Here is a 15,361-nt window from a genome sequence, read left to right as displayed (position 1 = left end):
GGGAGAAACACTTCAGATGTATGTCTTTCTAACGTGGGAGGAAACCCACACAAATGCAGGAAGGACATGCAGACTTGGCACAGAAGGCACCCCAGCCGAGAATCAAACCAAATAACCTCTTGCTGTGAGGTGACGCTACTACTGTAACACTGCGCTGTCCGCTGAGATGAGTTGGGAGAGTCTGAACTGACTAGTTAGTAAACATTGCACTGCTAATTAGTTCAGAATCTTCCAGCTCACCTCTGATCCTGCTCACCCTAATCCTCCACATTAATGTGACTTGCGTCTTGTTGCCTATATTTCTTGCCTTTCCACCCATGTACAGCTTGAAAAATTAGTGTCTGGCCCATGTCCAAAAGTGTAGGAACCTTTTAGACTGCTTCACTACCCAGATGTAAAGTATTCTGCTAGTCTAAACAGCACATCCAGTCTCCTCCGAGAAGTAAAATTAAAAGGTGGACATGAAGATGGACACTCTGGGAATTACAGATTATAAGCCACTTAGATCTGCAGTGAGGTTCCTTGACTTTATTACAATGAATCTGAAATATTAGAATATCTGCTGATATTTCAGGGTCTCATAGATAGCGCTTTATTCCAAAAGGATGAGTATCTCTTTTCTTTCCCACTTTTTGTTTTGATTTCCTGATGAGGAACAGCATTTAGCAAAGAATGTCCAAGGGCATGGGGAGAGAAAAGAAGACAAGTGGTAACCTTGGCAATTATGCTGCTTGTCTGCATTTCCAAAGTAATGGTAAAGCACTGGGACATGTGGAGAGAGTATCACCTGATAATCTTCTCTGGGGTTGCTGGTTTCAGCAGAACTATGGCCTTCAATGACAACACTGCATTCTACTTATGGTATACTGTGGATAGTGAAACATCACATCCCAGTGCCCTCTCCTATGTCAGGTCTATCTACACCTCCTAACCTCCCTCAGACTTGATCCAACAGAGTTGGAGCTGATGAGGATCATTAGGGTGTCCCAGGAACACATGTCATTCTTGCTGCTGTGGGGAGCTATAAAGGTCTAGCCTAATTTCCCTCATCTGCTGCATTCATCCATTTTGACTGAGGGCTACCCTCTGCTATGGACCATGCCTCCACACAGAAAGTACTTAAATTAATGCCCTCCACGTGGGATAGGCATGCCCATCCCACCCTGCCAGAGCTTCAGACCCAAGTCTCTAATCAAACCTAGGTTACCTGGACTGTAATAACGGCTTTATGCCTCTATGCCACAGCACTGGTTTCATACTCTTTCGGGTTTCAGTAATTTCTGGGCCAAACTACAGAGAGTCCTTGATGGGGGCAATCTATAAACAACGCATTAATGTCAGCAAATGTGGTTAGGCAAACCCAGGAATTCTGGCCATTAGTGTTGCTGAACCCTACAGCATTATGTGCTTCATAAGCCTACAAACTCTAATGGTCATGGACGTTTGTACCTTCAGTTTATCTTTCAATGGACAATTAGCCATTTCACCCACAAAATCCTCTACCTTTTGTGACCGACATCTCCCTTTGGAACCAGATCATATGTTAGTTTGGAACCCCTAAGGAAAAACTGGAAGACACAGACATATGCTTTCTAAAATTGTGCAGTGTCTTAATTCTTTACCATGGGTTGTTAAAAGAGCTTGAGGACTCAAGTTCCTCTTAGGGCCACTGACATAATAGCCATACCTGGTATGGGAGGGTCAGCCCATAACTTGTACTCTTTGGGGGACATAAAATTAATTCAAACTGCTTTCCAGACTACAGGAGCCACAGTGTCAGGCTGTTCTCATGTACAGGAATTTACATTGTTTAGTATGTATACTACAGAGAGGCCATCTATTATGACTGCTGCAGCAGCCATCCTGAAAATCATCTGGAGCCTTCCCTAGAGTGAGTTGACAGCCTCCAAGGGCCAGTCTCCATCCCACATTAAGCACAGAATTTAACTGAAATTAAGGACAGCATGGAGAGGAGGAGTCCTTCTGCACCTTCACCGTATCTAGGAAATGGGAATCATCTGGGGTAACCTCAGTGTAGTTAGGCTGTGCTATGATCCTTCACAGTCACTCTGGTTGTGCTGAACCCAAAAAAGAAGTGTCAAGGGGTTTAGTCCCTGTCATCTAGCTGAGCAATGGGGATTAATTAGGGAAAGCTGAATTCAGGAATGAAAGCTACAATCGGTGCTATAGGAAGTAAGACTAGCAGGGCTTGCTGTACCAGTAAAACCACTGTGAGAACAGAAGTTCCTTCCAGATGTATCACAGTCTATCTCTTGGTCACTGACCTTGTAAAGCTGCCTGAGTTTTAACTTGCAGCTGACAGAGGTACAAGCATCAGAAACTCTAGTACTTGTGAGCCTGGTGTGGAGTACACCTCATTTGGGTAAGATGGTATAGGGTAACGAAGCTGGTAGTGCAGACAGAGGTATACTTAGACTGGGAATAAGAACATCTAATAAACAAGCACCAGAGGGACAGATGATAAGCAGACACCACAAGAACTTGCACTAGAGAAGCAGACGATAAACTGGTACTGCTGGAGAAAATGTTGGGTGCACAGCACTGGCTACTGCAAACAGTGGGGCCCTGAAGGGTATCCTAGTTCCAGTACTGGGGGAGCCCTGAAGGGTATCCTAGTTCCAGTACTGGGGAGGCCTGAAGGGTATCCTAGTTCCAGTATTAAGTGTCAAGCAAAATGTAATCAGTGATGGCAAGTAAAAGTGTCCACCTAAAAAGAGGTGGTAATGACTGAATGTACAGATGACGTGTTCTGGTGTGAAAAAAATCTGTCCACCAAAACTGAAAAAGCACCACCAGCACTGAGAGTGGACACCACAAAGTGTTGGCAACTGAGTTTTTTTATTATCATCACTGCCTTGAGTTTATCTAACAGCAATACAACCAAGATCACTTCTGTAATACTTTGGTAAGAGTATGTGACTTACCACATTTGTATGTCTGCATGCCTCATGGAAAGAAAGAAAGAAGCTTTGTCTTGAGGCCATTTAGATGAAGTACCAAAAGTGGAGGCCTGCAGACTACCCTGTCTCTTGCTCCAGCTGGTGAAGCCTTTGTAATATTAAGTAATTGTCCAGCAGTTTCATCCTATAGTGCTAGTAGCACAACTGAGCATAAAACAGGTGAGGAACTGATTAACATCATTATCTGGAGATAAACATTTCAAGCAACTGGTTTGCATCTCAGCCAGTGATATAGATCTGTTTGCTATGGGCATATTTCCAGTTAAGACAGCCCGAACTCTAAATGGACTTACAATTCAATCATCCAAGTTAACAGTAAGGAAGAAAATCGAACTGTAGAAGAAGGGAGGAAAGCAAACCACCTAGGTTGACATAATGGTTAAGATCTTAATCTTACAGGATACAGATACAAAGTACAGAGTTTGATTCTGATCTCTGGTTATTGGCTAGGCTTCTAATAAACTGCAGATTGATAGTCTAATTGTCAATTGTGAACTACCTCCTTGTAGGTTTGAAGAAACAATAACTAAACTGCTCCCTAAAAGAAGAATGTCTGAGGAAAAAACACAACATGTGGGAAAGCAGCCTGAAGTCATTTATTGCACAGTTTCTTTTTGTAGCAGTAAAGAACTGATGAGGGAAGGGGAAGCTGTGCATTATATGATGGGGGGAAATATATGATGGGGGGAAATAAGCAGCCTGAGAAATTTCTGAGAACCAAGCAATCCTAATGCCTGTGGTGTAAATCATAAATGTCCTGCAGTCAGTGTTGTACACATTGGAATTTCCAGTACACAAAAGGGCACAGCTACTGCCGTGAGGTGCACTGGAACATCTGAGTTGTAAAACGAGCTGCATAACATTTGAAGACAATAAATGCTGAAGTCAAGAAAAGCTGAAATTGAGAACAGACTAAATGAAACATGATTTGACCTTTAAATTGTAGTGTTTTGAAGGGAACTGTCTATTATATTACACTTATTGCAGCATTATTTCCTTACCTGAAGGTCAAAAAACTTGCTGTAACGTCTGTAGATGACATCAGTGCAGTTATTGGACCAATTAACTCTGATGATGTATACCTGTTAGGGAAAAAAAATAGTTAAATGCTTTATTTTTGTCTTTTAGTTTACAAAATGACAGTTTACAATTTGTAGTGATTGTTCGTGATTTACAAACATGACTGATCATACTTTTGTGGAACATGAGCTGAACCACAGCCAATAAGTGTAGCCATCTATTTTGACTTTTACATTCTGAGGTGGCAAAGAACCAGCATATAACAACTACCAGTTCAGGAAAGAACAAACATAATTCTCATTTCTTGCTTTATTAGTATTTAATTATACAGCATCTCTGCAACAGTTAAGGTTCTGTGCCTAATCATAAATATCACCAGATAGGATCAGTTTACATGGGTAATGACGGGGACAAGAAGATGATACGCAGAGACGATGGCTGACTCTGATACGTTACGATACATCTGTTTCAATGTCAACACTTATTAACTTCTACAAAGCATAATGATGACACACTGATTACGAACTGTAATGTAATCGGGCAGAACCACCATCATCCCTTAGAAAAGCTCTAAGAATGATCACAACAATCCAAAAAGGGAGTTTCAATACATAACTGTTAAATAAATAGTACATTGTACAAAGATATTTGAAATAACAAAGAATTGTATATATACTATTTTGTGCTGCTTTCTAACACCACCACCACAGAACAAGAATAGCTTTGCACACACACACACACACACACACACACACACACACACACACACACACACACACACGGCAATGATATTGCTATGATGGTATTGATAAGGTGCTGCCAAGAACCCAAAACTTCAAGTCACCTCAATACAATAACAGCAGCAGTATGTTGACAGCCCCAGCCCATAATAAGCACTCCCAATTCACAGTATAATCAACAGGTTCCTTAGCAAATGTAATATCATAACCTTTCTATAGCTAGCCATCAGAAATATATTAATAATGCATTTACTGCAAAAAATGTCAGCTACATCTCCAAGTTCACAATGCCATGTACGAGTAATAATGCAGCACAGTCTTAATACAAGGTGCTGAAGGTAGGTACAGCTTTAACTTCAATTCACTCCCCACCATGGTAGGCAGAGTATTGCAGTTGCTACATTTTCTATATTATACAGCTGTCAGAAATTATAATAAACAACAGAGTCTGTAATCTGAACATTTATACGTATATTACTTTAATAAGGAATAGGGGCTTTTCTAAAATGATCAAGACATAAAAAAGGGAACGGTTGAAATGGGTGAGCTGTATATTTCCTAACAAATTTGCTATATTTAGTAATTCTGCAATATTTAAGTAAGTTTTCATTGCTAGGAAGGATATCTGCAACCTAGTTCAGGCATGACTGACAAAATGCATTAGCCAAAATACTACGAAATGTCAACACTAGGAAAACATTAAATACTATGTCACCACAAACCGAAACACAACAGAGTAGAAACAATATGTAATCTATATTAGGTATTTCATTGTGCATGTTTACAGATAAATGCAGACTGACAACAGAAAATAAAGATGGCATAACCAAAAACCTGCAGGTCTATATTATGTTGTCGAAAGACGTGTTCATCAAACACACCTTCATCGACAAACATCGAACACAGTAATCACCGAACTCAGAGAATTTTTTCCCAGGGGGAAAAAACCCTTGGCCTTCATCAGGGATTTGCCCTTTGCCCCACTGTAGTGTGATCTTGGAGTTGTATATTTAGTTATAGGATGTGTGGGGGCACAGCCCCCCACTACTTAGGGTTTGAACATTTGTTTTGTGTTTCTTTGGCCAAGCAATTTTTTTTCCCTTGAGAAAAAATTTGCTGAAGTGGCCATTCCGCAATTACTGGGTTCGATGTTTGTGTGTCAATAAAGACGTATTCGATGGACACGTCTTTCGACAACATAATATAGACGCATACCTGCATAGAGAATGGCAGCAGATTATAGCAACATCTCCCTTCAGATTAGTACATGCAGAAAACAGAAAAGTTATTTCTAAGATAGAACACTGGTTCACAATGATTAAAACTGAAAATTTTACTGTGCTCATATTAAACTTTTTCCACGTCATTAATGTCATAAAACTCTAGTGTTTTTAATGGTACTTAAATAACATACATTTTCATAGAAGAATAAAAATCATAGATGTCACTTATTTTTTTTTTCAAAGTATGCCTATTAGTCTACACTTCTGGGAAACAGAGTTTCTAATTTTAAGCACAAGACACAATAGAAGTTGCCTACTGCCATACCATGTCCACGGGTCACTATGCAAGACATAGCATCATGTTGACATTAGCATGCTTAAGTGCCAACTCTCCTTCTATTTATATTCTTACTACAATAAAGGCTTCAGTCTCAAGCAAACCACAAAGTGTAAAATACTGAGTATCACAGAAAATTAAGGGATATGCTAGCTTCTGTGGTGCTTGATGTGGTAACATTATACTGACAAAGTGTTTTCTTACACTTAGACACTGCACTGCAGTATTTGATGAGTTACATGCAGTAATACAGTTTGATAAGAGTTTAATGATATTTATTTGAGTCATTATTTAAAAAAAAAAATGTGCTTTTTTGAAATGACAATCCAAATAAATTGTGTTTCCCCCTGTTAACATCATGTTAGGCATAGCTGACAGACTAAATTTTTCCCAAGTTGATGCTACTGAGGTTAAAGGTCACCCTTACTCTTCAGTGGCATCATGGGAAAAACAAATTGTGAAGGACTTGTGCATTTGTTGTTGCTGTGGATGTAAAAAAATATCCACCGTTTGAATGAAGATCCTAATCCATGCTTGCTACAACACACAGTTGTGCAAAAGGTTTAGTCACAGAAATGTGACAAAACACTTTAAGAAAGCCACAATCCAGTTCACATTATGGTGTGACCTCAAAAATTTTAGAAGACAAAATTAAAAACCAAACCCCCTAACTCCTACATCCAGATAAGATTACTGCAAATAAATGATCCTTTTAATATAAACAAACCAGAACAGAACCAGTAGGCAATGTCAAAACTTGAAGCAGTCGGAGATGAACTTCTAGTACAAGACCTTCACTAGACATCATTTCATCAGGTTCTTTTGTTTGTACTACAAAATATATTATCCAAATTCCACCCAGATCCTTACTCTTGAAGGTGGATAGACAGGATCCAAATAAGACTACCAATAACTTGAAAATAGTTCTGGGTTATTTTTTCTGCTTGGTTGGCTTCTTTCCTGTACATTCAAAACAGTCTGAAATACTTACTTGCCAAACCACAAAAGGAGGGGGTGTATCCATATTCATAAAGGATACCCACACCTCCAGGTTGGTGGCAACGCACGAAGCTTCGGAAACCATCCAGGTGCAACTAACCATAGGCAAAACTGCTCTACAAATTGTAGCATGCTACAGGCCACCCTCTCAAACTCAGGAACTCCACACAGCCTTCCTGAAGACACTGGAGGGTATAAATGTATCTCCAAACACCATCATATTGGGTGACTTCAACTACCCAAATATAGACTGGGAACATTACTCAAGCCCTAACTTTCTAGCCCAACGGTTCCTGGAGTTCATAAATTCAAATGCCATGGAACAGCTAGTCACTGTTCCCACGAGAGGAGAAAATATACTAGATCTCATTGTCACAAACATGGGGACAAAATGCTCCACACCGGAAGTATATCCCTCATTGGTGAGATCTGATCATAAACTAATCTCACTGGAAATCCACATCCCGCCCCACCCCAAAACAAAAAGACCATAGTGAAGAACTTCTCTAAAGCAAACTTCACACTACTCAAGACTGGTGTGGTATCCTTCAAGGCCCCTGAGCCAGTGGAAACCACAACCCAAGCTGTGGAAGCCCTTACAAATGCCTTCTATGAACACCTCCAGGACTGCATGGATCAGGCAATCCCAAATAAAACCAAGACTCTTTCCAAAAAGGGCAAACGTCCAGTCTGGTGGACCCCAGCCATTAACAAACTTTACAATAAGAGGAGAAAGCTATTACATGATAGAACAAAATCCATAAAAGGGAAGTCACCCTGATCATTATTAGTAAAAAATACGAGCACTCATAAAATCAACTAAGGCCAATTTTGAGAGAAAAATTGCCATGGATTCAAAGGACAATCATAAGGCCTTTTTCAGCTATGTTAGGAACCTGGGTGGAAACTCCCAGATATGCTCAGAATTAGTCCAAAATGATACAAAAATCACTGAACCCACAGACATTGCCAACATACTGGCAGACAGGTTCAGTGCAAACTTCACCCCTAAAGGAGAGATAACTATCCCAGCCGTGTCTAGCCTCCCGGACATCTCAAATGCATAGCTGAAAGCTGCTCTCTCTATAGCTAAAACACACCATCAATCGGACCGGATGGTGTCCCCGGCTGTGTGCTACACGAGCTAAATGAGGAATTAAACCCGCACATAAGGCAGCTGTTTAATCTCAGCCTTACCACAGGATACGTGCCCAAGGAGTGGCGTATGGCAACTGTGGTCCCACTCCACAAAGGCGGCGCCTCACGGACCCTGGTAATTACCGCCCATAAGCTTAACAAGTCTAGTCTGCAAAGCTATGGAGAGGATCATAATGGAGCTCATAAACAAAGATATAGGGGACTTGCAGACATTGGACCCGACCCAGTTTGGCTTTGTCAAGGGAAGATCATGCCTTTTGAACTTGGTCGACTTCTTCAAAACAGTCACCAAGGCCATTGATGAGGAAAGGCAGTCCATACAGCCTACCTTGACCTTGCAAAGGCTTCGACACAATACCCCACTCGGGTATTGTAGAAAAACTTACCAGCTTAAATGTAAACCCATATGTCACAAGATGGGTTGCAAACTGGCTTAAGGACAGAACCCACAGGGTTAGAGTTGCTGGCGCTGTGTCAGACTCCAAGCCGGTCACAAGTGGTGTCCCACAGGGCTCGGTCCTTGGCCCCTATTGTTTGGCATCTACTTCTCAGAAGTACAGGCCAACATGGGAGGACTTTGGCTGACAAAGTTTGCAGACGACTGCTAACTGGGCGCCATAGTGGAAAGTGCATCGGACACGGATATCCTTCAGAAGGGACTCACGGAAACAGATAGCTGGTGCCAGAGCCATGGCCTGAAGTTAAACGCCAAAAATGTATAGTCATACCCTTCGGGAAAAACAAGGTAACCCCAAGCTACCATATAGGTGGCAATCCACTAAGCACAGAAGAGGTTATCAGGGACCTGGGGACCCAGGTTGACAGTGGCCTTTCTTTTGACACTCACGTTGCTGAAGTGGTTAGAAAGACCTTCTACATTGCCCACCTGATCATGAAGGGATTCACATCCAGATCTAGTGAGGTCATTGTTCCCCTGTACTCTTCACTTATCAGACCAATGATAGAGTACGATGCCCCATTCGGGATGTATCTCACCCGACATCTGCAGCAATTGGAGAGACCCCAAAAGTTCCTCACCAAAAGGATAAAGGGACTCCAAAATCTGTCATATGCTGCCAGATTGAAGAAACTCCAGCTCTATTCAGTCGCATACCGTCTGCTCAGAGGTGACATGTGCCTGACATACAAGGCCATGTCCAACCCGGAATTAATGGACTTGCTCCACCTCAAAAAATCCAAATCCACCAAAATCACTAGAGCAAGCGACTTAAACCTTAGCACGGATATAAATAGGACGTGCTGGAGGGATAGATTTATCACTCAGAGACTCCCTATGCTGTGGAATAAAATCCCGGTCCATGTGAGGCAGAGCACCTCGCTGACTCTGTTCAAGAGAAATCTAGACCTGTGGATGGGAGATCGTAGGTTTACCCCGGGAATCATCTCTGTGTCACTGCTGGACAGAGGCACAACAAACTAATGGGCACAGTATTTTTTCATATAAGGGGTGGCGTAAGCCACAAAAATTTGGGCTAGGCTTATAAATGCCTTAGGGCAGATAGCCTAGTATAAACCTATAAACCTATAACCGGATGGGCCTCAAGGGTAACAGCAAATTTTGTAGCATTCCATAGCTGTCAGAAAAATTAAAACTTAAGCAGGGAGTCCCCAAGCTCAGTTCACCAGCATGTGTAAAGATCAATAAACATTACTAAGCAAATGTGTTTGTTGTCTTCAAAAAATTCCCAAACCTCTCCTGACAAAGGCAATTATATTCTTAATGATTTTCTTCTTCTTCAGTTAAAAAGTGACAATGTAAGAGAAACACCGTGTCCAGAACAAGACAATAGCATTATGAGCTTTCTCAAAAATGTATTATTAAACAGTGAAATGGCTAAAATTAGAAAAGCTTACCTGCAACTGTTTTACAAAATAATATTTATTCTCCCTCTCCAGATATGTGTATGCACGTACACACACACACACACACACACACACACACACACACACACACACACACACACCGTTATGGCTGTAGTTAAGTTGATGTATATAATCTCAGATCAACTGAAATATCATCATCAAAAAAAGATGAATCTCAGAAGATTGGCTGTGCAATGCACATGCTGCAAACAACCTCAGAGAATGCAAATGTGATTTTTTTTTTTTTTTCAGGAGGCAAGCCCCCTCTGCACCACCACATACCTTATACCAATTCTAGGACATATTCGCCCAACGCTGATATTATAAAGATCTACCACCAGTGTCAATCAGCTTTTTTGTCAACTAACAGGCTGGAAAGCTGTTAAACAGTCGACCATAATTACCAGACCAGTATATATAATATATGCACACAGATACAAATGCAGCAATAAATGTTATTAAAAAAAAAACTGTTTAGGTCCCACCTTCTGGAGAACATTTTCAAGAATTTACTAAAATATTGTGTCCTTTTATAATTGATAATTGAGCTATTGACGAGTGGATGGGTAACAGAAAGTTCATTCCAGGGATCATACCAACACCTCTACTAGATAGGGGCCAAGGGTACTAGCTACTAGATCTAGGGCCTAGGGAACTAACCAAAGGGGCGGTGAATACCGCACAACGTGGCTGGGCTAATATATGCCTTCGGGCAGATAGCCTGGTACCCTACCTATGAACCTATTTCAAAGGATATGCAGGAGATGAAAATAATTTTGTTGAAAAATAAAGAGGGAAAGCATGCTAAGAAGGTTACAGACAACAGTCAAGAAATAATAATAATATAAGGACTGGACAAATGATTTTTCCCTTATCTTTCAGGGTTATGTCTCAAATGGAACTCATTAGAGGTTTCTCTGCAGACCATGACAATATGTAATCCTTTAGACTCAGATGTAAAGAATCCAGTTTAACCCAGTTTCATTTTGTTAATGCCACCAGAGGCTTTGATTTTCCAAACAGGGAATTTGCACAAAGTACAACACTAGTACAATTTTGAAATCATACAAAACTTAGATCCAACAGGAAATTTACTAAGACTGCAAGAGCATCTGGGAAAGACCTTTTTCTGTAAACAGGAATATTACAAAATACCAATGCTCTTGTCTCAGTGGCAGTCTCTGTCATTGCTAACTCTAAAATCCATTACTTCTTTGTAGAGAAATATATGTAGATACTTTTTTGGACTAATATGATAAGTTCTGTTTGGGTATATAAATTCTGCACTGCTAATATTAGGCCTCTTGTGTTTTTAATGTTTGTATGTTTGATCTGCAATTCTCTCCATAAATAAACTGCACACTTTGTACACTTGCGTTTTTCACTGGCTTGAGTCATACCTGGGGGGGGGTCACTAGACCAACCCAGTTAACAAATAATAATAAATAACTAAATAAATTTAAGGAAATTTCTCTTAACACCTCTCAAACAGAATTACTAATCATATCAAGCAATGTTGTTCTTTACCCACACAATTTGATTAGTACAAGCTAAGAACTCATAACTTTGACATTTAACAGAGTCTCAACTACACGGCCAACAAGAAAAGCAAATAAATACTGCCAAAGACTATGCACATGACAAATAACTACTTGCACAAGGCAAGTAACTGTGAATGCATTTCATTCTATGTGAATTAATACAGGGCTCAGCATGGATAAATCTAAAACAGTTTCACTTAATGCTAAAGAACTCCACATGTCAAGATACCATTCCAGCAACTGACCATTTGAAAATTTGGGGTATATACCAGACATCATCTTTGCATGAAACACTGGACATTAATTAGGAATTCTACAGGCAGTGTTTAAAAGTAAACACTCAGGCACTAAATTACGCTTATTCTTTGCCAAGTGCTCTTAATTTGGTGAGAAAACACAATATGCTTGGCACATTTTCTTCTATGACATTTCATCACATCCCCTTCATTGATCTGAGAAATATCAATCAGATGTTCATTCAGCTTGGGTACCGCTCCACAAATCCAGTGGAAAATTCTTAACCTGGACTAGGATGAGCATTTCCAAACACAGAAGCATATGTACATGCTCAAACCTGCTTGCATTTGTTCTGGATTCAGATGCGATTCACTTGTGGTAAAGATAAAGACTGTGATCAGCCATAAATATTCTATACGCTTTGTAAAACCCATGAAGGCAAGATGGTTTATGATTTTTTTTCGAGCATACTTCTACCAGTTATGGATTTCTTCCTATCAGATATTATAGCAATAACCCACGCCTGGGTGTGGGTAATGCTAAATTTACCCACGGTTGGCGTGGTTTGGTCCCGAGGGACCAAACAGCCAACCGTGGGTAAATTTAGCATTACCCACACCCAGAAGTGGGTTATTGCTATTATACCATGACATTATTTAAGAAAAAAACCTGTTACTTTTCTTAAATAATGGCATAGTATAATGCCTGTTTACTGCCCTTCCGCAGATGTCTGGCATCCGCGGCAGTTCTGATGTACTGCGCGCCTGCGCAGTACATCAGAGCTCTGGGCAAAAGCAACGGAGAAAGCAAGATCTCCGTTGCTTTTTTTTAGTGTCTCGCTATGTTAAATGAGTTTAACATAGCGAGACAGTTTTAAAATAAGCAACGGACATCTCCGTTTATTTTAAACTGTCTCGCTATGTTAAACTCATTTAACATAGCGAGACACTAAAAAGCAACGGAGATCTTGCTTTCTCCGTTAACACTGCTCGCTATGTTAAATGGGTTTAACATAGCGAGACAGCTTTAAAATAAACAACGGAGATCTCCGTTGCTTATTTTAAAGCTGTCTCGCTATGTTAAACCCATTTAACATAGCGAGACAGTGTTTAAAAAAAACGAGTTATACTAATGGAAAAAAGTCCGGGCGACCGGACCTTTTTCCATTAGTATAACTCGATTTACAACGGGCACACTGGCCAATCAGCGTGCACGTTTTGGGGGGATCATGGTATAATACAAGTTATTTACAAAATGCCATGGGATGTAACCTGATTAACTGTACTGAAAACATAGTCTGTCCCTCCAATGATTATGATTTATTTTGGTGAATTAATTAGTAAAATTAAACTGACAAGAACCAAAATGTTTAACTAGGTCGACAATTCTCCCTGTTAGATTCTAAATTTAAAAAGGGAATTAAAAGCTGAGGTTAATAAATGATACAATGCACTGGGTTAAAGCCAGATGTCAAAACAGTTACAATTAAAAAAAAAAAATTAATAAATGCACATGTTGACTGAAAAGTTTTGGTGGGGGTAGAAAAAGACTGAATGCACACATGAACAAACTGACAAATGAGCGAATGTACAAATGACTGAATGCTCATTTCTATAGTGTAAAGAAATGTGAGTGTGCAGGAAAATGAATGTTTGACCTAATAGGTTAAAGTATTTAGCATGTATGTGTGGGTGTTTGTGTGTTAGGGTTAGAGTGTGTATGTTCGATGTCCTTTTGTCTTGTGTACTGGTACTGTTAGAAAAAAGAGGTGCTGCTAAAAAAAAGAGGATTTAGTGACATGATTTGTAGGGTTACAGTTAGCACACATGAGTAAGTTGGTGCAGTCTAACCCTAACTATTACTTGGTACATTTCAAGCAGTTTCCTAAGTACGGAGATGGACCATTGTGACAACTACAGGATGAAAACAGGGGGACTATGTACTCCTACTGAACCAGCTCTTAAACAGGACCAGATGATGCAGAGTCAGTCGTTGCAGTTTATATCTCCATATCCGGTGCTTTGAATTTCCTTGTCCCAGTCTGTTGCATGGTAACAACAGTGGTTTGTCCGTACGGTAAGATCATTGCAAAGTCAAAAACAGAGACAAGAGGGTAGACAATGTGCAACTTGTCACCTGGAGGACAAGCTAAGCTTGGATTTACATTACACTTTACATTAGATGGAAATCTCAAGTAAAAACGCATGTCAAAGACATTTAGAAGCCATGTAGCCGAAACACTTGATGTCCTGAAGGGGTCATTTGCATATATCCCATGGGTCTCCACTACAGGAGGTTTAAGAAATCACACAGTCAAAACTCCAGCTTCTTTGGGTTTTTCTTGCAGTTTTTGCAGAATAGTTTGCCTGTACATCCTCGTCTCTCTCTCTCTCTTCATATATATATATAGATATAGATATAGATATATATATATATATATATATATATATATATATATATATATAAACACACACACATATATAAATTTTACAAATGTTGACACACTACTATGCATGGTACCGAGCAACATACTCTCACATGCAAAACTTAAAAAAAATAAAACAATTTTTTGAAAGGATGGATAACTATCCTGGCAATCTCCACACCCCCAGCTATATACACTAACACCAAGATTGCACAATCTCAGGGAAAGGGCATATTTCTGTATCCCGAGAAATGTATGATCTGGCACACCTGTCAACTATATTTTGTCAGCTAAACAGATGTCAACCAACAGTAGACTCAATGTACTTCAGTGGACGTGTGTGTGTGTGTGTGTGTGTGTGTGTATATATATATATATATATATTTTTTTTTTTTTTTTTTATACACATTTCTAATGAGATAAATCTTTACAGAAAGGACATACAGGGTAAAGGCCAGTTTGGAATTATCAGAAGAAAAGGAGGAGAGTATTGTCACTACGGAGACTACACATCTGTGACAGATATCAGACAAAGATAAAACAAAATAAAAAATAATAAAAGGGCATGGACGTATTCAGCTGTTCATAGATAACAAAGGCTGCACAGCTTGCAAGGGCTGGGGGGGCAGACTAAAATATGGTGTGGGGATACCAGTTAAATGAACAGCATATCACCAAACAACATTCAAAATAAGTGCAGACTGATGCTTTCGATTAGACAATCCAGGAGATGGATGCGCTGGGAAGGGAAGTGTAGTGACGAACCACATAGGACAGATAAAGAATGTATTTAAACAAAACCACTTTATGAATACT

The 15,361-nt window shown here is 39.9% G+C and overlaps 1 protein-coding gene across 4 annotated transcripts in view; it reads right to left on the bottom strand.

Moving 5' to 3' along the window:
* SH3PXD2B (SH3 and PX domains 2B) overlaps positions 1–15,361 on the bottom strand; it is a 1,471,413-nt gene that overhangs the window by 1,101,752 nt on the left and 354,300 nt on the right. For all 4 annotated transcript variants that reach the window (XM_044069105.1, XM_044069106.1, XM_044069107.1 and 1 more), the window contains exon 2: positions 3,983–4,063. In XM_044069105.1, coding sequence (XP_043925040.1) covers positions 3,983–4,063 — 81 coding nt within the window. The remainder of the gene's footprint in view (positions 1–3,982; positions 4,064–15,361) is intronic.

The sequence above is a fragment of the Protopterus annectens genome, chromosome 4.part0 (genome assembly GCF_019279795.1).
Source record: "Protopterus annectens isolate FY-2018-M chromosome 4.part0, PAN1.0, whole genome shotgun sequence".
Taxonomy (NCBI): Eukaryota; Metazoa; Chordata; order Ceratodontiformes; family Protopteridae; genus Protopterus; species Protopterus annectens.
Note: the sequence above shows the minus strand (reverse complement) of the source record. Positions and strands in the feature narration are given on the sequence as shown.